This window comes from Haliotis rubra, unplaced genomic scaffold (assembly GCF_003918875.1).
Source record: "Haliotis rubra isolate DU_JTF1 unplaced genomic scaffold, ASM391887v1 Scf17, whole genome shotgun sequence".
Classification (NCBI taxonomy): domain Eukaryota; kingdom Metazoa; phylum Mollusca; class Gastropoda; order Lepetellida; family Haliotidae; genus Haliotis; species Haliotis rubra.
Window position 1 is genome coordinate 3,139,409 of NW_025765669.1, and position 27,122 is coordinate 3,166,530.

The window sequence follows — 27,122 nt, forward strand, 5'->3', positions numbered from 1 at the left end:
ATTGGGAACGAGCCTGACCACCCGATCCCGTTAGTCGCCTCTTACGACAAACATGGGTTACTGAAGGTTCATTCTAACCCGGACCTTCACGGGTCCTAGAATCTGTACTCTACTGAGAACGTGTAATCCCAGATATGACATACGTTACATTTACACATCAGTTGTTTGTTTGTTTGTTTTTTTGTTTTTTTTGTTTGTTTGTTTGAGCTTTTTGACGACGGTCTAAATATCCGAGTCTGGACAAGACATCAGACTTATAGAGATATAACAGGCATGAATAAGTCCCTCGAGCGGACACTGAGAAGGATATAATATTACACATTTTTTTACTTGATCAAATTATCATCATAATGAATAATTTATTTGTTCTTAATTCAAACTTTTAAGATTTACTTTCTAGTGGGTGTAACAGGGAGGTACATTCATTCATATTCTCTTATTGTCTTTATAATGAATCAGTTATGCGTTTCTGTGTCATCAGCGGGGCATGGTACACCTCTGGCATCGTGAACAACATACACACCGGCGATCTGGTGTGGGAGAGCGACGGCTCCAACATCCTCCCTGACAGACAGTACTGGCTCAGTGAGGAACACAAGAACATGACTGGCAGGAACATCGTGTACAAGTATGGAGGTCGGTGCCACAACATATTGTATTCAACGCTACTAGACACATCTGTTGATCACTGGATTGTCTGGTCCAGACTCGATTATTTACAGACTGCCGCCATATGGCTTGAATATTGTTGAGTGCGGCGTAAAACTAAACTAACTCACCAGACACATCTGTTAACCCAGCAATGAATGGGTACCCTGTAGGATTAGATACATGTATTAACCTTTACCGTAACCTCGCAGGCGCGTAGCAAGCCATTTTTTTTTCGTGTAAGCCCGATAGGTAGCAAAGCTTTATATTTACATAGTATTGAGGGTTTTCCCAACTATAATAGCAAAAATCATGCGTAAGCCCGGGCTTTCTTTCATAATGGTAGCTACGCCCCTGCCTCGAGCGCCTCGCAGGGAGCTGAGAAAAAATATCGAGTTCCCACTGATCCATTGACGTACGTAATAATGTTGATGCTTTAAGCATCCACATTGGTATGGAAGCCACTGCAATAGATGTACATACTTATTTAACTCTTGCATCAAGTGTATATTTTGAATATTGCAGCTTTAAATACATACAGGTATCTATGTAACTGTTCCAGTGACCCAGTACGGTTGGAGCAGGATGCAGGGGGACAACATCCCCTCCTCCTATGTGTGTGAGATACATCTAGACGAAGCCTACCGTATTTTACAGGAAGAGAGAGACTTTGGTAAGATGAAGTTGGTATTATATATAAGATGAGTGAGATGGCGGGGCACACCAGAAATGGGCTTCACACATTGTACACATGTGGGGAATCGAACCCGGGTCTTCGGCGTAACGAGCGAACGCTTTATCCACAAAGCTACCCCACCGACCCTCTACCTATATGAAATCATAACCTACGTAGACTAAAGTTAGTAGTTTTGTTTTACTGTGGCACTAATGCGCTTCCATAAGCATATAATTAGGTTTTGTATCATTTTATCCAAAAAATTATATTTACTGTAGCGATGGATACTCTTTCGTGAACACATTTTACTTACAGTTTTTCTCATTTATTTCATACCATCAGATTATGGTACTAACATCACGGACCCTAACGATGTTCCCCGAGGACCCCGATTTCTAAGTGAACCTTACGATATGGTGGAGATCGGAGATGCGGAAACAGCCTCCATCGAGTGTGTAGCAACGGCCATGCCGCCACCGATATACAGAATGTATCATACCTTGCAAAACGTCACCGTGCAAATAACCCCTGATCTCGATGACCGGTTTTCGCTGACCAATGGTAAGCTGACAATCGCTGATCCTCGCGAGGACCCGGATGGAGGACGATACCAATGCGAGGCGGAAAACGAATTCGGAGTAGTCATCAGTAACCAGATGCAGTTGTCATTCGGTAGTAAGTATTCCCTGGGCACGCGGTTGTCTGCAAGTGAGTGAATTGAGCTTTACGCCGCATTTACCAATATTCCAGCATCATCACGGCGGGGAACACCAGAAATGGGCTTCACACACAGTACCCATGTGGGGAATCGAGCCCGGGTCTTCGGCGTGACGAGCGAACGCTTTAACCACTAAGCTACCCCACCGCCCACTGTTGTCTGTGAAGCTATCAAGTTCCCTATAATAATGTGTTTAAACTCTGAATAATAGACACGAAATGAAATAAGGATACTATAAGGCATTTGGTGATATGTCTGGCAATACTTTGTCCAGCAGACACAAACGGTTTCTCAAATTCCCTTAAATCATTTTTCGAAATTAATTCCTTATTTGAACTAGCACCATATTTTGTCATTGTTGTTCGAGTGAACTCTTGTCTGACCTTTACATGTTCTTGTGGCTTCCTTCGTTTGGCATGATATTCAAGAATACAAAATAAATATTTGATGGTGATTCACAAACATGTCTTCAGAATCAATTTTGATGTAAGTCTTATAATCATGGAAATAGATTTGCATCTCACGTGTAAAGAACTAACAATTCTAAGACTTTCTGAAATTCGAACTATCAATGAAAAAATATTTAATTTGAAAAAATGCAGTTCTTATTTTGACTTGCTCGTACCATTCCATGTTTATCAATCCCCTTTATATGTGATTGCGCCGGGAAGAAAATATCATCGCATGCAGCTGGCCTTAAAATTAGACAGTGATTCCTGAACAGATGCTCATGAATCGAAGAAGAAGAAGAGATTCTCCAATAATGTGAAAATGATTTTGTCAGGGCTCTGTTCTTGTAAGAAGGGTGTCATTTGAGTAGTAACGTTAACTTGTTCCAGACTTAGGCGAGTTTTCCAATGTTGGAAGGGAGCCAGTCCGCGCACAACGACATAGTTACGCCATAATTAATTGTGTTCCTCCGATAGGAAAGCCAGGTAAGTGAACATTCTTGATCGATATATTTTTTATTTCCCACAGTGATCTTATTTCCAAAGAACAGTCTTTCTCCAAGCCCCAACAAAGCCTACGTCACTGGTTGGTCCATTGCCCTTGCAATACGTGTATGTGAATGGTTGCACATATTATATTATACATAGGGCATTGCCGTTGCACTGTTTAAGCAGAACAGAATCGCCCCACAGATTCTATAAATCGTTCCTGTTTGAGTCAGCGGTCTAAAGTGATCTGATGTACTTCGAAAGACAAAATTGTTCTATTACTACAAAGATCGTGATTATCAGCCATTTTGTGGTCAATGCAAAAGATGTGAGAGGTGGAATCTAATTGGTCAAAGGGATGAAAATAGAAGGGACATAACTCATCCTAGCCACTGACGGCGCTTCAGACCACAAAATCCCAGCAAGTTCGTCAGAGATAGACACTTGATCTTAATTGTCAGTTAATCCCTTGCCTCATGATGATGCGAAAAGGCATAGGTTTAGAATCGTTTTCTTTTCTTTGGGTCTTTGGGTCAAAGATAATTCGCTCAGGACAGGTAGACGAAAGGATTACACAGTAATCACTTACAGTAAATACTTTTCTTGGGTCATGGTCATTATTTTTTTAAGTTTTCTAAAGCTGCCTTTCACTGGTTTTAGTCATGGTCATTTTATTCGATTATGTAAAAAGTCAAAAACTTCCAAATGTAAAAATAAGTCTAGTTATCAGTCATCTGAACAGGTCGGACAATGTCAATAACACTGTGTCGCAGTTGTCCATACTTTGAGCCTTTGGCAGTTCCAGTTAGCTAAATGCGGTCCTCCTGTAGGCAGCCATGCTATCATGGGGTATTCGACGAAGAAGGAATGAAAGTTTCATAACCGTACTATATTGTTTGCAGCTGTAGCCTACAACTGGCTAAAAGGCAGCGGCAGTAACTTCATCCGCACCGACATCAACCCTCACATCTTCATCTCCTACAACGGCAAGCTATACTTCAGTGAAGTGACCGACACTGACGAGACGTACTATAGGTGTGTGGTGAAGCTGATCTCCGAGAGCAGTGCGGTCATCGGGTCTCACCAGCCTCCGAGCAGACTCAGCACTCCCATCGATCTCCAGCTGATGGATGGACGTGAGTTAGATAGAAACATTGGCATAACAGCAGTGCATGAGTAAGTTTAGTTTTACGCCACACTCAGGAATATTCCAGCTATATGGCGGCAGGCCTGTAAATAATCGAGTTTGGACCAGACAATCCAGTGATCAACAGCATGAGCATCGATCTACGCAAAAGATATACCATGACATGTGTCAACCAAGTGAGCGATCCTAACCACCCGATCCCGTTAGTCGCCTCATACGACAAGCATGGGTTACTGAACACTATTCTAACCCAGATCTTCACGGGTTTGGAAACAATGACATAACATCAATGTGTTTTAGGTCGTAGAAAAATATTATATTCTGTTTTTGTATGTTTGTAGTTTAACGTGGTACTCAGCAATTGTCCAGCTATATAACGGCGGCATGTATATAATCGAGTCACACTATCCAGTGATTGACATCATGAGCATCGATCGATGTAACTGGGATATGGTGGCATGTGTCAACCAAACGAACCTGACCATTCGACCCTGTCAGTCGCCTGTTACGACCGCTGTTGGTTGAATGACCAGATCCTAGATTTTCGAAGCTATCTTAACGCTAAGATAGTCGTAAGTTAATGTTAATGCATGGCACTTACGACTCTCTTAGCGCTAACAGAGCTTCGAAAATCTAGGCCCTGGTCGCGACACACCAGTGGCATTTGCTACATTGCCTGGTGCCTCACTGGGGATATTTCACTTGTTCAGCACTAAACAACTGGAAACAGAGGGGCATGCACATGCTTGCACGTCACTTTTGAATTTTTATTTTAATGAAAGTAACGTAAACCCACATTTCTACTCACAACACGTTATCTCACCTGTAGAGGTAGCCTAGTGGTTAAAGTGTTCGCTCATCACGCCGAACACCCGGGTTCGTTTCCCTATATGGGTACAATATGTGAAGCCCATTTCTGGTTCCCCTGCCGAGATATTGCTGGAATATTGTTAAAAGCAGTGTAAAACAAAACTCACTCACTCACTATCTCCCTCTCTCACCTGAATATTTTCCTGATCGGTCTGTGTGATGACAAATGTGTGTTCATTGTCTTCACTGCTTGGTTGAGCATATTGGTGCAGCTCAGTTTTCTTTCAGTGGTCACGGATTGGGGCCCCGAAATATCCAATGACTTTGTGGCATCCTTCCCACGTCTCCCTAACCGAGGAGATAGGGTCCGTCTTGAATGCTTAGCTTATGGAACGTGAGTATATTGTTCAAATCAACACTGCAGTTGTTGACGTTATGACATTATAATGACGTTGTTTAGCGATGATGTTTTGACATTATTATGACGTATTCTAGCGATGATGCAATGACATAATTATGACGTTGTCTAGCTATGACATTACGACATTATCATGACGTTGTTTAGCGATGACGTTATGACATTATTATGACGTTGTTTAGCGATAACGTCATGACATAATTATGACGTTGTCGAGCTATGACGTTACATTATTATGACGTTGTTTAGCGATTACGTTATGACATTATTATGACGTTGTCTCGCAATGACGTTATTACATTATTTTGACATTGTCTGCATCCTGTGCAACCGTGGTAATCCAAGTCATTAATTACTACAAACACGTCAATGTATCTCTGACATTACCTGTGTCTGGAACCGTTTTGTTGTGTTTTCCTGTTGATGCAATATGGCCTTGTGTTTGATCAGGATGCCCATCGCGTACTCCTGGCAGCGCGAGGGTGGGTTGCCGATGCCTCTTACCGCTGTGCTGGATGATCACAACCGGGTGTTGTATATCGACAATATCCAACTAGAGGACGCTGGGACATACACGTGTTACGCCGCACGAGGGTCATTTGGCAGTGCCCAGAAGTCTTTCTCTCTGAAAGTTGAAGGTGAGTCATTGGAAGGGAGTCGATGTGACATTGAGTGAGTGAGAGGATGAGTAGTTGGGTGGTTGAGTGAGCGAGTAGGTTACTGGGTACATAAGAGATGGTGACTGAGTGAGTGAGGGTTTACGCCGCTTTTAGCAGTATATTCCATCAATATCTCGGCGGGGGGACACCTGAAATGGGCTTTACACATTGTACCCATGTGGAAATCGAAGCTTTATCCAGTAGTGTTGGTCCGATTAATTGAAATAATCGAAGATTTGTCGCTGTGACTAAACGACCAAGCAATCGATCATGTTTTCTCATAATCGAACACAAACAATTCTAGAACACTTGTTTTCATTAACAGTATTTTTCACTAGGTTGGTTTTGTCTGTTACATTTCATAAGCACTACAAGCTCGTTCCAAGTCATGATTGAATTTATCTTAAAGACTCTAAGAAATTTATATTCCTCCATACTAGTCATCCTTTAAACATGTGAAATTTTGCCCCCCAAAAAACCCAAAGAACTACATGGTTTTTTCCTTATTTTTTTGTGCATTAACACATTTCATAAATGACGCTAACCAATTATTTTCGATGATTGATCGGTTGTAATGAACCAATCATCGATTATGAGATTTTAACCAATTCCCAACACTATTATCCAGTAGGCTACCCCACCGCCAATACAACTTATAGCTTATATGTCCTTCAGTATTGATTGTAATTGAGAAACAGTTATGTGTGAAGAAGAATCACTGACGTGTATGAATAAAAGCACGTGTTCTCCATGTGACAATGATTCTTAGCAATTATTCGTCTATAGAAATAAGTGTTCTATTTGGATTTACAGGCAATTACCAAGCGGTTCGGTATAATGATGTTTGGAAACAATTAGTTATAATCGAAGGATTTTGAACCAGATGACATACATGTATATTGCACACTCGCAGAAATCATTCGAAGTGCAGTGTTAGTCGTAACATTCTATACTTAACAGTGCATGAGTGTTGAGTCAAGGTCAGAATAGGCGATTGAAAAAGAGATTGGTCATGAGTGGTAATGGTATGGGACTTGGCTAATGGTAATTGTTTGTAACCTGACTATATCGTTGTTAATGCTTATGGTCTAATTGACACAGTAGCCCACATTGTAACATATTTCTCTTTATTACCCTCTGCGGGGGGTAGTCCAGTGGTTAAAGTATCTGGTCGTCACGCTGTAAACCCGGGTTCGATTCCCTACATGGGTACAATACGTGAAGCCATTTCTGGTGATCCCTGCCGTGATATTGCTAGATTATTGCTAAAAGCGGCGAAACATAAACACTCACCCAATCTCTGCGGTGTTAAATAACATTAACTCACCCTCTTTGACACAGACTTACACTAGGCATTTAACTGAATTTGTACAGTCAAACCTCGCTTATACGGACACCTTGTTTTCTCAAATATTGTCCGGATAAACGATTTTCCGTATAAACGTATTCTCTGTGTTTAAGCTGTGCCGTACTTCATCTACCCACTGCGGGACCAGCATGCGGACATCAGCAGTAAGCTCACATGGCGATGTGAAGCCCGAGCGGTGCCAAACCCAACCTACATGTGGCTCAAGAACGGTCAACCTTTGAACTCCATTCCTGGAGACGTCGTCATCTCGGGTAACATCCTCACCATCAACTCCCTGGACCCACAGAGGCACGCCGATATGTACCAGTGCTCGGCAACAAATACTCATGGCGTGGCCTACAGCAGTGCTCAGCTCAGGATCCTGGGTGAGGGAACTTTGCTATAATGTTTGTTTGTTTGTTTGTTTGTTTAACGCCGCAGCCAGCAATATTCCTGCTATACGTCGGTCTGTAAATAATCCAGTCTGAACCAGGCAATCCAATGATCAACGGTATGAGCATCGATCTGCACAATTGGAATACGATGACATGTGTCAGCCAAGTCAGCGAGACAGACCACACGATCCCGTTAGTCGCCTCTTACAACACGCATTGGCTGCTGAAGGCCAGTTTTATCACAAATCTTCACCAATCTTACTGTACTGTAACATTTGATATAAATTATCGTTTAACTGAGATAAGCTTTTCCGCTCTTTTGATGCACGTATGAATTAATACATTGCTCCTTTAAATTGAGGGGGTGGCCTTGTGGTTATAGCGTTCACTTATCACGCGGAAGACCTAGGATCGTACCCAACATCGGTACAATGTGTGAAACCTATTTCTGAAGTTTCAACGTGGGTACAATGTGTGAAGCCTATTTCTGAAGTTCCCCGTCGTAATATTGCCGGAATATTGCTATAAGCGGCATAAAACCCACCCACTCATTCACTCCATCACACTGAAATTTGAACCGTTGCAGTTGTGAAAAGCATTCCCATTGAAGGACAGAATAGATGGTGCCGATTACTTGAAGATCAATGCAAATAATCTTGTTATGATTATGTACTAAAAACAATGCATTTTCATCTATCTCCTCAGCCTTTAAACCCTCTTTCGTGAAGCATCCCTTGGAACCTACCAATATGGGGACAATAGGGGGAAACGTGACACTCATCTGCAACCCCGAGGCCGCCCCTTTCCCCTCCTACAGGTGGGCCAAAGATGGGATTGGTCTTAACCTTCCTGACGGGTCGACAACAGCACGTGTCCGGAAGTTGAAGAACGGCAACCTGTTTATCTCCCCTGCCCAGTTGTCCGACAGTGGGCACTATGATTGCACTGCAGAGAATGTGTATGGCTCCGCCACCAGCTCAGGACAACTGACCATAATAAGTATGTAGATGTTACGCTATGGAAGTATAGTTCGGATGGGTTTTACGAAAGATGTTAATTTGCCTTAAAGGGACACTGATCCAGAGCAATTTCCATGGACTGTTTGTTGTTTTTGTTATTGTTTTCCTCCCGTGAATACCCGGATGATATCCCAGAATTTTTGGACTGATTTGTGATCTCTACTGCGCCACCCGCAAGCGCAATTGGTAGTATCAGTATACATTGATCAGCAAAGATGAATACTTTTTTACTCATTAATATATCCATCCCCATTATTATGATAACACATGAAAACGTTTGTAAGTTTGACTTCATCTGCCAGTGGTAAAACATTTTAGGACTCTAAAATAACGATGTCAATGTAGTAGAATGTACGTCTTTTGCCTGATAATCCTAATTAGTTAATTATTATGTTTGTATGCATTTTGATGCTTACACTAATTGTTTATAACATGACTGTAATATATAGACATTTTATAGATTGCCAACACGAATCATATTTCACCCAAACGCCCTAAGTGCGACTTGTCTGTCTCATTACACTTCAGAGCGAAACAAATGAGTGCTACAGCAGAGTAATAAAACAAAATACAAATATCAAAATTAAAACAGACTAAAGATATAGATAGCAATAATATCAGGCTATTACCTTGTTCAAGGAATGTATCCATCAATATCCACATAAAGGAATGATATTCGTATGTAGCTGACAAAGAATCCTTTTAACACTCTAAATATGCGAAAAAGTTATATAATGTCATAACTAGTTGATAGTTTCTCAACTGGTCACGTGACTGTCTCATGTTTTACACATTGGTGTATAGTCTCATTGGTCACCCAAGATAGCCCACCTAACAACTACTCGCATGATGTCCACCATTCTTTAAAAAAAGTAATTTAGTTAGCCAACAATGATCAATCAACGTATTGGCGGTTAATCCTTGTAGGAAGGGCGTTGTTTTTACACAGGCACTTTACTACAGAATATGGGCATATTCAATGTACGTTAGTAAATCTACATACATAAACACTACCCTTTGACAATTCCACTGTGCAATATAAAAGTAATTAATCAATCAGCGTGCTATCGGTAAAACCTTTGATCGATGTTTGTTTTTTAACTCGGCTGATAATTCCTCTTGCCGCACTTCAATGCGCATATTGCATGACATGTAATACATTTGCCCCATCAGACCTTAATTCAGAATGCTGAGTATTTACTCCAGACACGAGAAAGTTTTTGAGTTTAGTTTTACGCCGCACTCAGCTATACTCCAGCTATATGGCAGACACGAGAAATGCTAAACCGGGTAATGACAATGACAATGATGACAATACTTTAATCTGAATGGTTATAAATTCATTAACTCCCCATCAAGCGAATGACAAACAGGTGTAGGTTTATACAACCAAACACGGGTTACAGCAAGGGAGTAGTAATCGCTGTATTGCATGCAATTTTAATTGCCTAAAAACACATAGGGGTAGACATTGTTTTAAGGATACGAACAGAACTTCATTGTTGCATAAGAAATATATATAAGCATCTGCTGTGTACTAAAGTTAAAAACTGTATATACTTATATTTACCTTAGTAAATTTAAGATTTTTCTTGCAATGGCAAAGTGGGGTTGTTTGGTTTACCGATTCAAATAATTTAAATGTGTGTTTTTAATCTCATAGATAATAGACATCACATTTTTACAAGACGTGATTAAGCATCGAGGTAAAAAAAAGCTAGAAAAGGATCAAATTGGATCAGTCATTAGAAAATCCGAAAATGCCTTCACTGCTGGGATATTACAATCAGACAAGAACTGCAGGGGATATTTTCAACATAACGGCGTCTGATGGGCATCCACCCTTCCTAATGTCCCACTGTTTTGGTGGAAGAATTTCTGCCAAGTTGGACAGTAGCCCAGTCCCCTTGTCCGCCACGGTCGAGGGAGCAGAGACTGACCAGCTTGCAGCTAGGATTTGTAATAAGATTGTTAGCGTGAAACATTAATTGCTCTGGATCAGTATCCCTTTAACAGTCCAAACCGAAGACCACGTTGTCAAAGGCCATCACCCACTCACCTACACACCAACAAACCCACACACTCGCTTACTCACTCACACACTCTCTCACCTACTCACTTACTCACTCACTCATCCACTCATCCATTCAGTGGTTCAAACAGATTCGTCTCCAGATTGGCCCCAACCAATGCACCGATAAATGTAACTTCGATACCTGTAACATTCGGCCTTTCTTCCCTCATTTGGGGGATTTGGGGTATTAGCCTGATGTTTAACGCGCCCGCTCGTCACGCTGAAGACCCGATATTTCGATAAACCACAAGGGTGCAATGTGTGACTGAGTCCATTTCTGGTGTCCCCAGCCGTGATACTTCTGGAATATTGCTAAAAGCGGCGTAAAACCATACTCATTCACTCTTCCCTCAATTGAGCCGTCACGCCGTCAAGTAACAGACATGTTGTGCAAACACTTCAGTCTTTTGTTTTATACAGTTTTTCAAGAATTAGTCGAATTATTTCGTCCCTGAAAATAGTAATGATGTGTGATGTGAAAATGTTATTACTGACTACACATTTTGATTCACTAACCTTAAATACGATGAGGCTTATTTTGATATATTACAGCTTTTATGAGACAATAACATGTTAAATGTACGGGATAATAACATGTTTATTGTATGGGACAATAACAATGTTAAATTATGGGACAATAACATGTTATTGTATGGGAAAACAACATGTTTAATGGGACAGTAGCATGTTTATTGTATGGGACAATAACATATCAAATGAATGGGTAAATAACATGTTATTGTATGGGACAATAACAATGTTAAATTATGGGACAATAACATGTTCATTATATGGGACAGTAACATGTTTAATGGGACAGTAGCATGTTTATTGTATGGGACAATAACATGTTAAATGAATGGGACAATAACATGTTATTGTATGGGAAAATAACAATGTTAAACTATGAGACAATAACATGTTCATTATATGGGACAGTAACATGTTAATAATGACTTCATGTATGATAACTATGTCCTGTCCTTCTCAGACGGTTTGACCATCACTAACGCGCCGTCGTCGACGCAGGTGGTTGTGAACAACACGGCGTTCCTGATGTGCCAGGCGTCGCACCAAGACGACGTGGAGATGGTGTACGACTGGCACTTCCAGGGAAAACCTGTCGACTTCACAGATCCTCACTTCAAACTCGTATGGTTCAAACTTCAAACTTCAAAGGATTTTACCTGCTAAATGAAAAGATCAATGTTGTATGCATGCAGAAATACGTCAAAACACACGGGGGCGGTGGGGTAGTCTAGTGGTTAAAGCGTTGGATCGTCACGCCGAAGACCCGGGGTCGAATCCCCCATGGGTACAATGTGTGAAGCCCATTTCTGGTGTCCCCCGCCGTGATGTAGCTGGAATATTGCTAAAAGCGGCGTAAAACCAAACTCAGTCAGTCAAAACACACGGCTGCAATAGCAATAGCCCCGTTAATATTCCGGATCAAAATTTATCTTGAGCAACCCTTGACTGACTTACGAGGCGATAAACGAAATTGGATGGTTAGACGAGCTGACTTGATTCATGTACGTCATAGTGTCCCGATAGATCGATGCTCATGATGTCAATCACTTGCTTGCAATGCAGACAAATTATCAACAAATCGCCGTTATATAGCTTGAATAAGTTGAGTGCATAAACAGAATAACAATATCTGAGTATAGTCTAGTAAGTAAATAGGCTAGAACTAGAACATCTAGTTTGGAGCTTTATTTCTCAAACGTATTTTCATGTATCTTTAATAACTTAATAGTCCCCTTACGAAAACGCATCCAAATGATACCTAACCAGGTGTTATAATGTTCTCAGTCGTAATACAAATTACAATTTTCTCGCATGTAATGTCAGTAATACAAATTACACTGCTTTCGGCCACGTAGGTTACTTCAATAATACAAATTACAATGCTCTCTACTACGTAGGTTATAGTTACTTCAATAATACAAATTACAATGCTTTTTACCACGTACGTTATTTCAATAATACAAATTACAATGATCTCTGCCACGTACGTTATTTCAATAATACAAATTACAATGATCTCTGCCACGTACGTTATTTCAATAATACAAATTACAATGATCTCTGTCACGTAGGTTACTTCCGTTTTACAAATTACAATGCTCTCTGCCACGTAGGTTACTTCCGTTTTACAAATTACAATGCTCTCTACCACGTAGGTTACTTCAATTATACAAATTACAATGCTCTCTACCACGTAAGTTACTTCAATAATGCAAATTACAATGCTCTCTACCACGTAGGTTACTTCAATAATACAAATTACAATGCTCTCTACTACGTAAGTTACTTCAATAATACAAATTACAATGTTCTCTACTACGTAAGTTATTTCAATAATGCAAATTACAATGATCTCTACCACGTACGTTATTTCAATAATACAAATTACAATGCTCTCTACCACGTAGGTTACTTCAATAATACAAATTACAATGCTCTCTACCACGTAAGTTACTTCAATAATGCAAATTACAATGCTCTCTACCACGTAGGTTACTTCAATAATGCAAATTACAATGCTCTGTACTACGTAAGTTACTTCAATAATACAAATTACAATGTTCTCTACTACGTAAGTTATTTCAATAATACAAATTACAATGCTCTCTACCACGTAAGTTACTTCAATAATACAAATTACAATGCTCTCTACCACGTAAGTTACTTCAATAATGCAAATTACAATGCCCTCTACCACGTAGGTTAATTCAGTAATACAAATTACAATGCTCTCTACCACGTAAGTTACTTCAATAATGCAAGTTACAATGCTTTCTACCTCGTAGGTTACTTCAGTAATGCAAATTACAATGCTTTCTACCACGTAGGTTACTTCAGTAATGCAATTACAGTGCTTTATAACACTTAGGTTACTTCAATAATGCAAATTACAATGCTTTCTACCACGTAAGTTACTTCAAGAATGCAAATTACAATGCTTTCTACCACGTAGGTTACTTCAATAATCCCGGATGGGACACAGCCCAACAAAAGCATTCTGAATCTAGACTCTAGTCTAGTCTAGAATCTGTACTCTACTAAGAAAGTGTAATCCCAAATAAATAAAATCATATATATGTTACATTTGCGCTCTACCTCAATAGCGGGATGCAAATTGCTCACAAAAATTAATCACGTATTCGAGTGAAATCATTTATTTTGCCAAGGTAACATAATGGCTGCTTACAACCAAGAATTGAAAACTTTTGAAAATATAACAAGGTAACAAGATCGGTACACTCTTAAAGAATCTAATATATTCGTTATAACAAGGGATAACCACCTAAACCGATTAAAGCACACACCTAGAAATCAGTCATGGCCCTCATTACCAAACCTGGGAGTACTTGTTTCCCTAACACTGTAACTGTGTTCTTGCTTGGTAGACTAACTAATCCCCAGCAAGTACAGTGCAGGATAAAAGATAGTGAACTTGCAAACATTGACCAAACTGTGTGAAATGAAACTTTAGGAATGCAGGATACACATGAAACCAAATGCCATGAAGTGACAAATACTTTCAAATTCTCTGAAAGTTCAATCATAAACCATATCTGTAGTCTGTTTAAGGAGGAAACGTGGTTTAATAGTTTTCCAACCACTAGATATAAACCACTATATATTAACGAACATTTCTGTCTTCAGAAACACTGCCTTGTCCTCAGATAGACTTAAACTGGGCAGATTTCAAGAAATTGAAACTGAAAACAATCATATAAAGATTTAATAAGCATGTTGAGGTTATCTTCATAAATCTTTGTTCTTTAAGAGGCATTTTAGAAGTTGTGAAGATGAAGGAAAACTAAGCTCTATGGATAGTCAACTTCTTAAAATGCAATGAGTGCGACGTTTCGGTGTACGTACTAACACCATTATCAAGCAAGTGATATAACAATTTGAAACAAGGAGAATATATACATTTCTGTATAGTGAATATATACAATTAACAAGGTTGATGTACATTAGATATTTAATAAGTGATTACAGCAGATGTACAGAGTGATTGATTGTGATTAGAGTTGAGTTTATACAATTGATGAGTGTGACGTACAATGGGAGGATGATAAGTAAGTAGGTTGAAGTACTCTAGTTGTGATTGCAAGCACAAAGGGGAGCGTGGAAGCCATATGGACAAAGGAGGTATGAAAGGATTACTGGTGGTGGTCTTTGATTAGGTTTTGATAGGCTGAGGAGATGAAATAACCTTGATCACGATTCATGGTGGGATTGTGGCGTTGGATGTTTATGGCTTCAAGGAGTTTCCTAATTTTGTAGTTTTGTCGGTTGATTTCCAGGATATCGATGTTGTTCCAGAGGATGGCATGGTCAGGGTTGGCTTGGGTGTGGTCGGCTATGGCGGATTTGGGGTCTTTTTTTCTGGACTGACGCTTTATGTTCTTTGATTCGTAGTGGGAGCGGGCGGGATGTTTCACCAATATAGAAGTCTCATCATTGACAACGAATCTGGTAGACTTCTCCCGAGGGGTCATCTCTTGTTGTTGACGGTGGTTTGTCTGTGGCTTGGAGGAGGTTCTGGATGGACTTGCCTTTCTGGAACAGGACGTCTATGCCTGCTTGCTGTTGAAGGAGTCGTCTTATCTGGTGGCTGACTGCTGGGACATACGGGATACTTATCACAAAGGGTGCCGATTGCCGGCGGGGTGGTTTATCGCTTGGTTTGAGGGTGATTGTGATGACATTGTTGACTAACTTCTGGAGGTACTGGTTATAATGGACGAAGACATGGCGGAGGTGGTTTAGTTCGGTTTCTATGGCTTGAGGGTTTAAATGCAGAAAGGTAAACTATTCTCAAATCTACTTATTATCATTCAATCTTTTTGGGGTATACATTTCAAATAATGATACAGCAATTATTTAACTTTAGACAAGCAACAACAAAATCTGGAAATAATAGGATTGTTGCTCAATTTTAATCCAATCGAAGTGACAGAAATATCCGTTACTAGTATGAAATGTTCCTTGTGGTTGTTATTGATGTTATGGTAATGTTTCTATTGCCCAATTGTAGGTCTGTCTTATCAAATACAGAGTGACATTACTTTGTAATCTCCGAAATGTGACTAATAACTAAACAGTTAGTGATGGTGTCATTTGTGTATTTAGAAATGAAAAATGTTCGTTACATGGTTACTTCCTGTTTCAGATGACTCTCAAATTTAAGTCTTTGGTGATTTTATACATCCTCTTTGACTTCCCAGGTGGAATAGGATTCACGTGATATTTGAAAAATAGTATCGAACATTTCAGTAACACAGATTTCATATTATGACAAATCAAGTCAGTTACCACACACAAGTTTTGAATATTTTTTTCTTTTCCTATCTGGCATACTTTGTGTTCTAAATGTAACTTAAACTATGTGAAAAAGAGCACAATTCCCGAATTTGGCGGTGGTAACGGACATTTCACTATTATTTCTACGCACGGAATATTTTCTATGTATTGAGATATACTATTCAGAGAGATATTCTGAACCCCAAATAACGACACGTACCATTAATGTAAACATAAATTGTATTCATTTATGCTTTGTTCCACACATGTAGAACTGAAAATTAGTCACGGACATTTCCTCAAAACTGGCGACATGACATTAGAACACATTGTTTTGTCTAAAAAAAAACGCACTGGCTTAACAATTTGCAGAAAATGAAACTGACCAATATCAAAGTCATAATGTACTTATATCCAGGTATCTGTATACCAAACTGCATTATGTTTAACTGCAAAGTAAGGTTTTGTTACTGGCGACAGTAACAAACATTTCAAATTGACCTATTACCGTAGCTGTAACAAATATACTTTTTGGGTTATTGGACTGCTTATGCCTGATGGATGGGTGGTACCATTATCCAACCATACTGATAATAACATTTGCTAAGGGAGATTAGTAGAAGCTTGGCGGCGACAGCATTTGCACCCCGTTCTTGAGAATGAGTGTTGAACAATTTCTAAATGGCATTGTGTAATCAAAGTTTCATTGAGTTGTTAACGTTTTAAAATTAAAAACGTATTTTATATTTTTTGGAGTATATAGGTATTGCTCCAGTTGCATATGTAGCAATGTCATGTATTTACAGGGCATCCAAACCACGTTTAGCGGCCTGTACATCATCGCAGCACAGGCACGGTTTGGTGGACAGTATGAATGCCTCGCGAAGACAGCTTTCGAGAGAGTCAGCAGAACAGCCACTCTGGCGGTTCTAGGTTTGTCCTTAACGTATATTCTTTGTTTACTTTACTGGTCTAGGTGTTATCTGTTTACACTGAAGATCTGGGTTTTATTTGACGTAGATGGGTACAGTATTTTGCCCCTGTCGTGATATGAGCGTGATGGGGTGGCCGAGTGGTTAAATCGTTCGCTCGTCACACTAAAGATCCGGATTTACTTAATGTCTGGAGTCCCTCGCCGTGATGCTGCTGGACGATTGCTAAAAGCAGCGTAAAAGCCAACTACCTCGCTATTGCTAAGACTAAGCGTAATCATCTTCTCACGATGATTATTATATCATATCAGCTAGTAATACTATATACTTATACTTGTTATGATCCCATTCTAACAAATAAAATGAACGATTTTCTTACTCATATAATCTTCATCTTTCGGTGCAGGTCCTCCTGGAGAACCATCTGGAGTGTTTGTTGAGTCTGTCCTGACCACCCATCACTCTATGGTGCTGTGGTGGACAACAGGGCCGGACAATGGCCGAAACATCGTCTGGTACGCGATAGAAGTGTCAACAAACTTTGAACCGGCATGGACCCTTCAGGTTGAAAGTATGTACATGTAATTCTAAGAACCTTTACATCTTTGTTTTTCTTACCACTAATGGTGCGATGGAGTCGAATTGTGGTTAAAGTGTTCGCTCCTAAAGCAGTTGGTTCTGGTTTGTTTTCTCAAGAAGATACAAAGTGAGATGCACTTACGGAACCCGTGTGTACCAACCTTAACTCCAAATGGACACTCATTGACATTCATGACTCGAAGATCGTTGCAATAATTGATACAGCGTAACAACTGTTGAAACACTGCTAAGTGAGTAATCACCCGTGTGTGAAATCATAGACAATAATGTTAAACAATATTGCAGTAGGGTTGATCACAATGTCACAATGTTCCAGTAACCTGAATGCTACGGGGGGAGAACTTGCTATTCATATTCGTATTTTGAACTATGCAAGTACTCGTTCGGATGACGAACACCTGCTATGAACACAGAGGTGACGATTTCGTCGTGGTGACAGAATGAGTGGCACGGCGCAAATGCTCACGATGAGAACGCACTGTCGCCTGTATGGCCATCTTCAACTTGCATGGGAGTTGGTTGTATATATTGTACAAGTGACCACTCTCAAGAAGGCAAAGTATCTATAAAAGATATTGGAATCGTCGCTAGAATGCTTAGCGCCCACCCATACACATCAGGCCAGATCAGGTCGGATACTTTCAACAGAGCTTCACTTTAGCAGTGTTAGTATTTCCAGTAACAGTATTACCGCATATCCAGGGTCCAGAAATCATCATCACCCCACCCCATACTTGAACATTGGGCTTCACTTACGTTCGAGCGTTGTTAGTATTTGTGACAGTATTACAGAATGCCAACGAGGGTCCAGATTTTGCAGGTGTTGTATGTATTGCCAGGTATTCCTGAAATGGATACAATCGTCCAGGGCAGGAACAAACGGAGATACCTGGTCGAGGGACTTAAACCAGGCACTGGCTACCAGTTCAGGGTGAAGGCAACTAATTTCTATGGTGTTGGGCCACCCAGTGTTGCGTCAGGTAAACTTGTTTAAATTATAACTTGCTGTACATACACCCCCAAAACACCCAAAGCCATGTCTGATTTACACGTCTGAGCTGTGTATAAAGCGGGTCTTGCATATACATATTAACAGAAAACAAAATCGATTATGTATAACATATTTTGTACCTGTTCGAGTGTTACATTGATTTGCCTTTGCATGTGTTTTTGACGGATGCCACCGGTTGGGCATTCTACACTCATATGTTCAGGAACGGTTGCTGTCATCACATTTTGGTATTAATTCATAAACACATGCTTTTAATATAATCTGTTGATGGACTCCATTAAATATTCATAGCATCATCACATGTTCACCCCAAAATACTTCTCATGTACCGCTTGCTTAACAACGACATTAGAATCTATGTCGAAACTAAATAAAGTTGTATATCCATAAATATAGTGCTTATGCTTCATCTACCCCACTTCTAGAATCAAAGTAGTCACGTGTTTACCTGTTTAAGGACAATAAAAGAATGTTTCTGTAGAGTTAAATGCCAGAAAGTTTATACCATATGTTTATTTGGAATTTAACCCTCTGCCGGTCAGGGGCGGTGGGGTAGCCTAGTGGTTAAAGCGTTGGCTCGTCACGCCGAAGACCCGGGTTCGATTCCCCACATGGGTGCAATGTGTTAAGCCCATTCCTGGTGTCCCCCGCCGTGATATTGCTGGAATATTGTTAAAAGCGGCGTAAAACTAACTCACTCACTCACTCACTCACTCACTCTGCCACTCACTCACTCACTCACTCACTCTGCCGGTCACCTGTACTTTAGGCCTTCATCCCCGCAGTACAGCTTATATGTGCTCTATAAGTTACTCTGGTTGACGAGAAAATGTTATCTGACAAGCTGCCTGTTAACCATTGAATCAACCGTCACAATAACAGACGTTAAAGAGTCAAGAACATTTGAGTATACAGGTATTTTGTTTTAACATAGTGATTACACTAATGGTAAGATTGCTTTTGTAAGAAATTGTGATAGGGATTTGAACCCTTAGTGCCAGTCGTCATCATGAAACCTTCATCATCAAAATCGTATTCTTCATCACCATGGTGTCTTACGATCTCCAGATATGTACCAGACCCCTACAGCACCCCCAGCACTTGCCCCCGAGGAGGTGGGAGGGGGAGGAGGCAGCGTTGGGGATCTCACAATCACCTGGGAGGTACTTACACTGGCTGTTGTTCAAATTCCAAAAATAGTTTAGAACTGCAAGAACACGTGTTTGACAGATCAGTCACATTAAAGCCACAAAAACATTTCCAATCACAATTCGGAACCATACATGTAATTATGCACGGCTGTGTCAAAACGAAGGATGTTTCATTGGTCATCTGTGTATTACTGTCCAACAAAACAAAACAAAAGTTAAAAGTCTTCTGAAAATTATCTTAGTCTCCACCAGAGCAGAGATGTCGTTTCAGGTCATTCGAATCTAACGTGACCATTTATAGCGAATAAATAAGAAAAATAGATCTCACATTATTTTTAACATCCACACTTTTTTTTTCAGTATTTATCAGTCTGCTGGTCAAGCATATGTACATTTATACATGTGAAATGAGATCTTATTAATATCCTATTTCTCAGAATGGATTGAACAGTTCGACATTTCATTACGTGAACTTAATACTTAATAGTGATGTATTTTGTACTACCAATGCAAACTCTCTCGTAGATTCTGGAAACTGAAAGTTTTAGGATAAAAAAGGTTTGTCTGTGACCACAGGCTCTACGAACTTTCTGGGTCTTCAGGTTTTTACCCTGCGCTTGTGTAGATCTCCGATCGGGGATATCCAACTCCGACTTCCCATGTTGGCAAGAGTTTCTGTAATTCTGAATTAATGTGACTTTTTTCAAGCCGTGAAGTTCATTTACCGTTTGATGTTTCTGTTTCTCAGCCTCTTCTAGAAGGGGATCACGGAGCGCCTGGGTTTGTTTACAGAGTCTACTGGCGACAGCAGGGAACTGATCGTTGGGCAGCGGTAGTAGAATACTTCTTAACCATTTCTTTTTTTACTTTGATACACGTCATCCTTGTAAGCAGTTGAAAATTTATTCATATAGATCATGATTAGATATATAAAAATACATGGATGAAGGACCTAAATGCCACCGTGGTCTCATATATAAAACGTCTGTAAATGTCGGTAGTTCGAAACTCTCTTCTCGTCAGATCAAAATATTTGTAAGACAGTATTTGTTATCCCTCTGGCCATCGGCTGTAAGGGACCGGACGAACTAGAGTTATGTTGTCCGTGATATTGTACATCACAGACGTACAGATCCGGGTTGCAATTGGTCCTCAGCAACCAATGTTTCTCGTAAGAGGAGGCGACTAACGGGATCGATGCTCATGTTGTTGATCACTTGATGGTCTAGTCCAGATCGCCGCCATATAGGAATATTGCTTTTTTAAACAAAAAACGAACATTGTACGTCAACGTAGAACCGTACAAACCATACATCCGGACAAGTACACACAATCATGTGACTACACGTCGCTATGAAAGTGAAACATTCTTTAACGTGACATTAGATGCTATCTCACCCAACCTCACCCAACCTCATCCCACTAAACCCCATCTCATCTCACCCTACGCAAACCCACGGGAGCTCACTTAACCTCACCAAACCTCAACTTACCCTACGCCAGCCCAGTAGACCTCACCTAACCTCATCACAAATACCGTATCGTATCCATTTGGAACCATCGATATACTTGACGATTTCTATTTTAATTATTCAATCAGATTGGCCGTTAATAATTTGCGTATCCAATGCAGGCGAACGTTGATGCTGGAGAGTCGAAGTATGTGGAGTTAGTAGGTCAGGAAAGGTTCTACAGTCTGTACGAGGTCAAGGTCCAGGGAATCAATGAGAAAGGTCAAGGCCCCAACTCAACTACGGTCCTCATCTACTCTGCAGAAGATAGTAAGTGCTTCAGCCAGATGGTTTTTTACCTTTACTGAACAATGACTGAGTTTAGTTTTACGCCGCTTTTAGCAATATTCGAGCAACATCACGGCGGGGGACACCAGAAATGGGCTTCACTCGATATCTCCCTGTTCGTAGACTTCGCTCATCTCATCAACCCCAGCTCTGTGTATCATTCACGAGGACAAAGTTAGCTAGCCAGGCTTTTTCTGTTGTGGCTTCAACTCTGTGGAACAGCTTCCAAATATCTCTCAAATCTGCGGACTCTGTTGAGTAATTTGACCGTGACTTCAAAACCAATAACTCTGTTTATTTTATTATCTTATTTTTAACTTTGTGGAGCACCACTGCGCAGCCACCAGTTGGAAATTAGGTGCTATACAAGTGCATTATATTATTACTTTTGCCACATTTCGCTAAATGTTGATTTAAATAATACATACCGCCATTCCCTTTACAGTACCTGTAGGTGTTCCGGGGAACGTATATGCGTTCCAACACAACGCCACCGCCGTCAACGTTACGTGGTCTATGGTCCCGAACACGCGGGAAGTAATGAAAGGGACAGTATTGGGTTATAATGTGCGTTCAGTCTTCTCAGTAAACATGTAAACTGACCTACAAACCAAAGTACTCACCTGGTGCTTTGAGATCGTTTTAAAAAATAAGTTTTAAAAAATGGAATATAATCCTCCAAAACTATGGTGTACTTTCTTTTGTACTTCAGTTTATGTGCTTTCTCTAGATCTCTGTCAACAAGTATTAGATTCATTCCAAATTTTCATTTTCGCTGATGATGCATCTGAATTGTTCATGAAAATGGGCTTACTTAAACCTCTTTAAATATCTTGTATGGAATATTATCTTTTAGACATACACTCAATATATAACTGGTTTTGGTGAATATAAAAAAGTTCATTAATGAAAATCCAAATAAAAGATAACAGGATCATAATAATGAGTAAGATATTGTTGAATACAAAAAGTTCAAACATATTATCAGTACACGGAATTTGAAATTTCAATGTTACCACCGATATTTTCAGCGTTTCGTAACTGATAATGCTTTGATTTCTTCAACCAGATCAATTATTATACCATCGAGGAGGAACCGTTCATGAATACTCTGGGCCTCATAGGGCAGATATCGTCAGGGCTGGTCATCGGCCTGGAACCGTACACCTGGTACATATTCGACGTACAAGTGTACAACACAGGAGCCTTGGGGCCCGTGAGTGAAGTGTACAGACAGCGCACTTGGGGTTATCGTAAGTACTGGTCCAATAGACTGACTGACTGACTGAGTTTGGTTTTACGCCGCTTTTAGCAATATTCCAGCAACATCACGGCGGGGGGACACCAGAAATGGGCTTCACACATTGTACCCATGTGGGGATTCGAACTCGGGTCTATGGCGTGACGAGCCAACGCTTTAACCACTAGGCTACCCCACTGCCCCTGGTCCAATAGAAGTGATTAAGTGAGTTTAGATTTACTCCGCGTGTAGCAATATTCCAGCAATATTCCAGCAATATCACGACGGGGGACATCAGGAATGGGCTTCGCGCATTGTACCAATGTTAGGAATCGAACCCGGGTCTTCGGCGTGACGAGCGAACGCTTTAACCACTAGGCTACCCCGCCGCCCCCGAACTCAAAGGGACAACCAAATATGTTGTTTCAGTATAACCGTAGTTTCTTATATGCATTTCGACTCCAATATACGGCAAGTAGCCGGAACATAAAAACTGTTCGTTTTATCCGTCGGTTCGTGATCAGCGTGTTCGGTATAAACGTCGTGTACTGCAGCTCAAGTCAATGTTGTTGTTTCAGCGCCACAACTTTACCCGACAGAGGTCTACATCTTCTCCCACGGTCCGGACAGCGTTCGTGTTACCTGGAGGGGGATTTCAACCACCACGCAAGAGGAACCACTCATTGGATACAAGGTGGCGTCGCCATACTAAAACACGAAACTATGGAATCCTAGATGGGACATTGTCGTGTTGTCGCCTTTACCTAACACAAGCAAAAAGTGTCAAATTTATCCAAAATGCGACAATGCGACAACGCGACATTTTGGCCGTTTGTTGAAAAGAAAAATGTGGTTGAAAAGAAAATGGTAAAATGGTATTCAATGCGACAAATGACCCTTCTAAGATGCCATAGGAAACTGTGATCACACGAATATATTCATGGCGTGAAACTGATAATAATAATTACCGAAAATACATATGGACAGTAGATAGCATAATTGTTTTCAAGATACATCAGTGGTCCTGCAACAAGCCAGGTCAAGGTAGATAATGTCTGTTGTCCATTGATTGCTTGCTTGTTTGTTGTTTTACGCCGCACTCAGCAATATTCCAGCTATATGGCGGTGGTCTGTAAATAATCGAGTCTGTAACAGACAATCCAGTGACCAACAGCATGAGCATCGATCTACGCTATTGGGATACGATGAGATTGTCAACCAAGTCAACAAGCATTTTTGGTCATTTGAGTGAGTAAGTGAGTTGGCTTTTTGTTTCTACTTTCACGCCATACTCAGCATGGGTTACTGAAGACCAATTCTATCCCGGATCTGCACGGTGTAGTTGGTATATATATCGCCGCTGTGAACAGTATTTCAATTATATCAAGGCATGGCAGCATAATTTCAGAGGAAATCCTAGAGTCGTCGTATCCCACTTGTGTAGATCGATGCTTATGGTGTTAATCACCTGATTGTCTGATCCAGACTCGATTATTTATAGCTGGAAAATTTGCAGCATTAAACAACAAACAAACAGTACACTCTCATATAATAATCGACGAATCTCGTATCTTTCATTTATCTTCAAGACATTCCTGACCCACTCGGGACAAGCTTATCTCGTGGCCCTTTTGAGACTGGGTTCCATCTCAGCGCGAACGGACTTAGCTAAAAATATTGTCAGTTCGTAGGATTATTTCCAACGTATGTTTCTCTGATATAACACATACTTGAACATAATATGACTGAACAATATTTACTATACTTTGATATGTATGTTGATAAAAGATGCATGCATGTAAAATATATTGTAATGCGCGACGGATTCTTTGACCAAAGCACTTCAAATATCTGATTGGTTTGGCATATTTTTGGCATAACCTGCATTGATAGTAGACGAGTTTTCTTGGAGTTTGTCACGAGTGCTTCCATCATACGTTCGGTAGTAAAAGCAATTATCATTGTTTTTCTTGGATTATTTTTCTTCTGTTTTTCATTTTGGGATAGTCTGTCATACAGACCCTGAAACAAATATATCCAAGAAAGCCAATGCCTGTCTAGAATATGTGGCAAGGCTAGAATTCCACAGTTTCTGAAAATGAAGAAAGTCTCTGGGCTCCTTTGATTATATTTTATGATTTTTATAATTTAGGAACTGGGTTTTTTTCTGTAAAATATGTTCATTTAAGAGACGATGTTAGTCCAATTTGGGGGTTTCTTTAGGTTTTGTGGTGATTTTCATACGGGATTATTTCGCTGTGCCATAAGAGAGTAGTTTCATTCTGGCATCAGTCGATCACCGTTTGTATTTTAGGTGCGCTACTGGCCCTCCACCGAAGACATCCGAACAGCTCGCGATGCCATGGCCGGAAAGTCCTCGGAGGTGGTGATCTACGGAGTGTATGCAGACTTCCTGTACCGACTGCGGGTGTTCGGATACAGTCGAGGAGGGGATGGCAAAATGAGCCCGGATGTGTACTACACGCTAGGTTGGTAGTTGTCCGTCCCACAGTCCCTGAACCAGCTTATTTTCACTTCCGTCTGTCATTTTGTATCATGATTTCGCCGCAGATGAAGCATTGCTGCATTTTCGTCAGGTTCTGAGTCTCCCATCTCATTGTCTCATTGGCTGACTGACTGACTGAGTTTAGTTTTACGCCGCTGTTAGCAATATTCCAGCAACATCACGGCGGGGGATACCAGAAATGGGCTTCACACATTGTACCCATGTGGGGAATCGAACCCGGGTCTTCGGCGTGACGAGCCAACGCTTTAACCACTAGGCTACCCCACCGCCCCTTGTCTCATTGGGGTTCATTTCAATTTAATTGCCATTGCTTGTTCCCATCAAAGTTATTCTTGCAGAGACTAAGCGTTAGTCAAGGTGGGTAGATTCTGGTAATGTGCAGAGAATAGTTATGTTGTCATTTTTTGTAAAATGTGTCAGATTGCTTATGAACAGACTGTATCTATATTCGGTGTAAAACTTTCCACTACGTGTAGAATACAGTCACGTAGAAGTAATTATCATATGTCACACATCAGTGACAAAGTTATGTCCGTTTCCATTCCCTATTTTCACTTGTACCATATATTCCCCTGATGTGTAGGGTGTACCTTGTAAGTGACAACTATACTGAGACTCCTATAATCGAGTCTGCTTTCAGCAAATATTGTAAGTTGTAAATGACCGATCATTTAATAGCCTAGGGGGTTTGTTGTATGAAAGGTGCTTGTTGTGACAGTTGTTTCCTGCTTCAAACCACGCAATAGTTTTCGAGCATAATATAATTTCATTAAAATATTAAATTTCGGTATAAATATTAGACTGGATTAGACAGAAATGATATTCCTGTCCGAGTTATCTCCCTGGGTGTTACGTGGATAATTGAAGATATGAACAACGGGTGTTTTTTATTTTTCCAGGTGGGGCAGTGAGGATTGACTCCGACACTTCCGAGATTAGAGCAGCTGCCCCTACAATATGTCCGTCAATCATGTCGATGATGATCAGCGTCTCAATACTGATCCTGAATAGTGCTCACTCCATAAACGTCATGCTGACATCATGAAAGCGACACTGTTGGTATAACCACACTCGATACATTTAATATCAGAAGTTGAAATGTTTGAAAACCATCTGACAAGTTCAGACAACCATCCCATCATCATCACCATAATCAGCATTATCGTCTTTTGAGCGTAACTTTATGATGCTCCTTCTGTCTCTCTGTAAGATTTAAGATTAACGACAAATATTATCATAATAGCAAAGAATTTTTTCACATGAGTTGCTATGCTTTTTCTGTGCAATTTATTGATGCATATATTTCATATTTTCATAAGTATGGTAAAATACCAAATAAACAACAATTTATCAACATCCTTAAAAAATTGAAATATCGTCTTATCAAGCAGTGATTCGAGGAACGGCAGCTATCATAACACAAGTGTCCGCTTGTACACAACATCTTCAGAGCTACGACTCTTGTAATACCTATACTATTGTATGGTAACGTAAAACAAACTATAAATTATCTTAGCGCAGAGATTAATCACATATGCCGAAACTAAAACTTCTGCTAGCTCACAGTTTCCTATTTCAACTTAAACCATATGTGCGGGGGTGTTTTTCAGGTGAACAACTTAATAGCCTTTGCCTTTGACGGCTTCCTTGTGAGGAGACCCGTGAAGGTCCGGGTTAGTATATTGA

At 40.3% G+C, this 27,122-nt stretch overlaps 1 protein-coding gene across 1 annotated transcript; it reads left to right on the forward strand.

Annotated features, from left to right (window-relative positions):
• The first annotated feature begins 461 nt into the window (after positions 1–461).
• Positions 462–26,721, forward strand: LOC124272412 (contactin-like). The gene is made up of 20 exons (XM_046707580.1): positions 462–636; positions 1,211–1,321; positions 1,667–1,999; positions 2,882–2,977; positions 3,883–4,116; positions 5,226–5,331; positions 5,806–5,993; positions 7,476–7,748; positions 8,463–8,756; positions 11,842–12,007; positions 16,963–17,108; positions 17,514–17,678; positions 18,547–18,687; positions 19,788–19,882; positions 21,504–21,651; positions 22,115–22,236; positions 22,739–22,922; positions 23,488–23,603; positions 25,224–25,398; positions 26,336–26,721. The coding sequence occupies exons 1-20, from the start codon at positions 462–464 to the stop codon at positions 26,479–26,481; spliced, it is 3,414 nt and encodes a 1,137-aa protein (XP_046563536.1). The 3' UTR covers positions 26,482–26,721.
• The last annotated feature ends 401 nt before the right edge of the window (positions 26,722–27,122 follow it).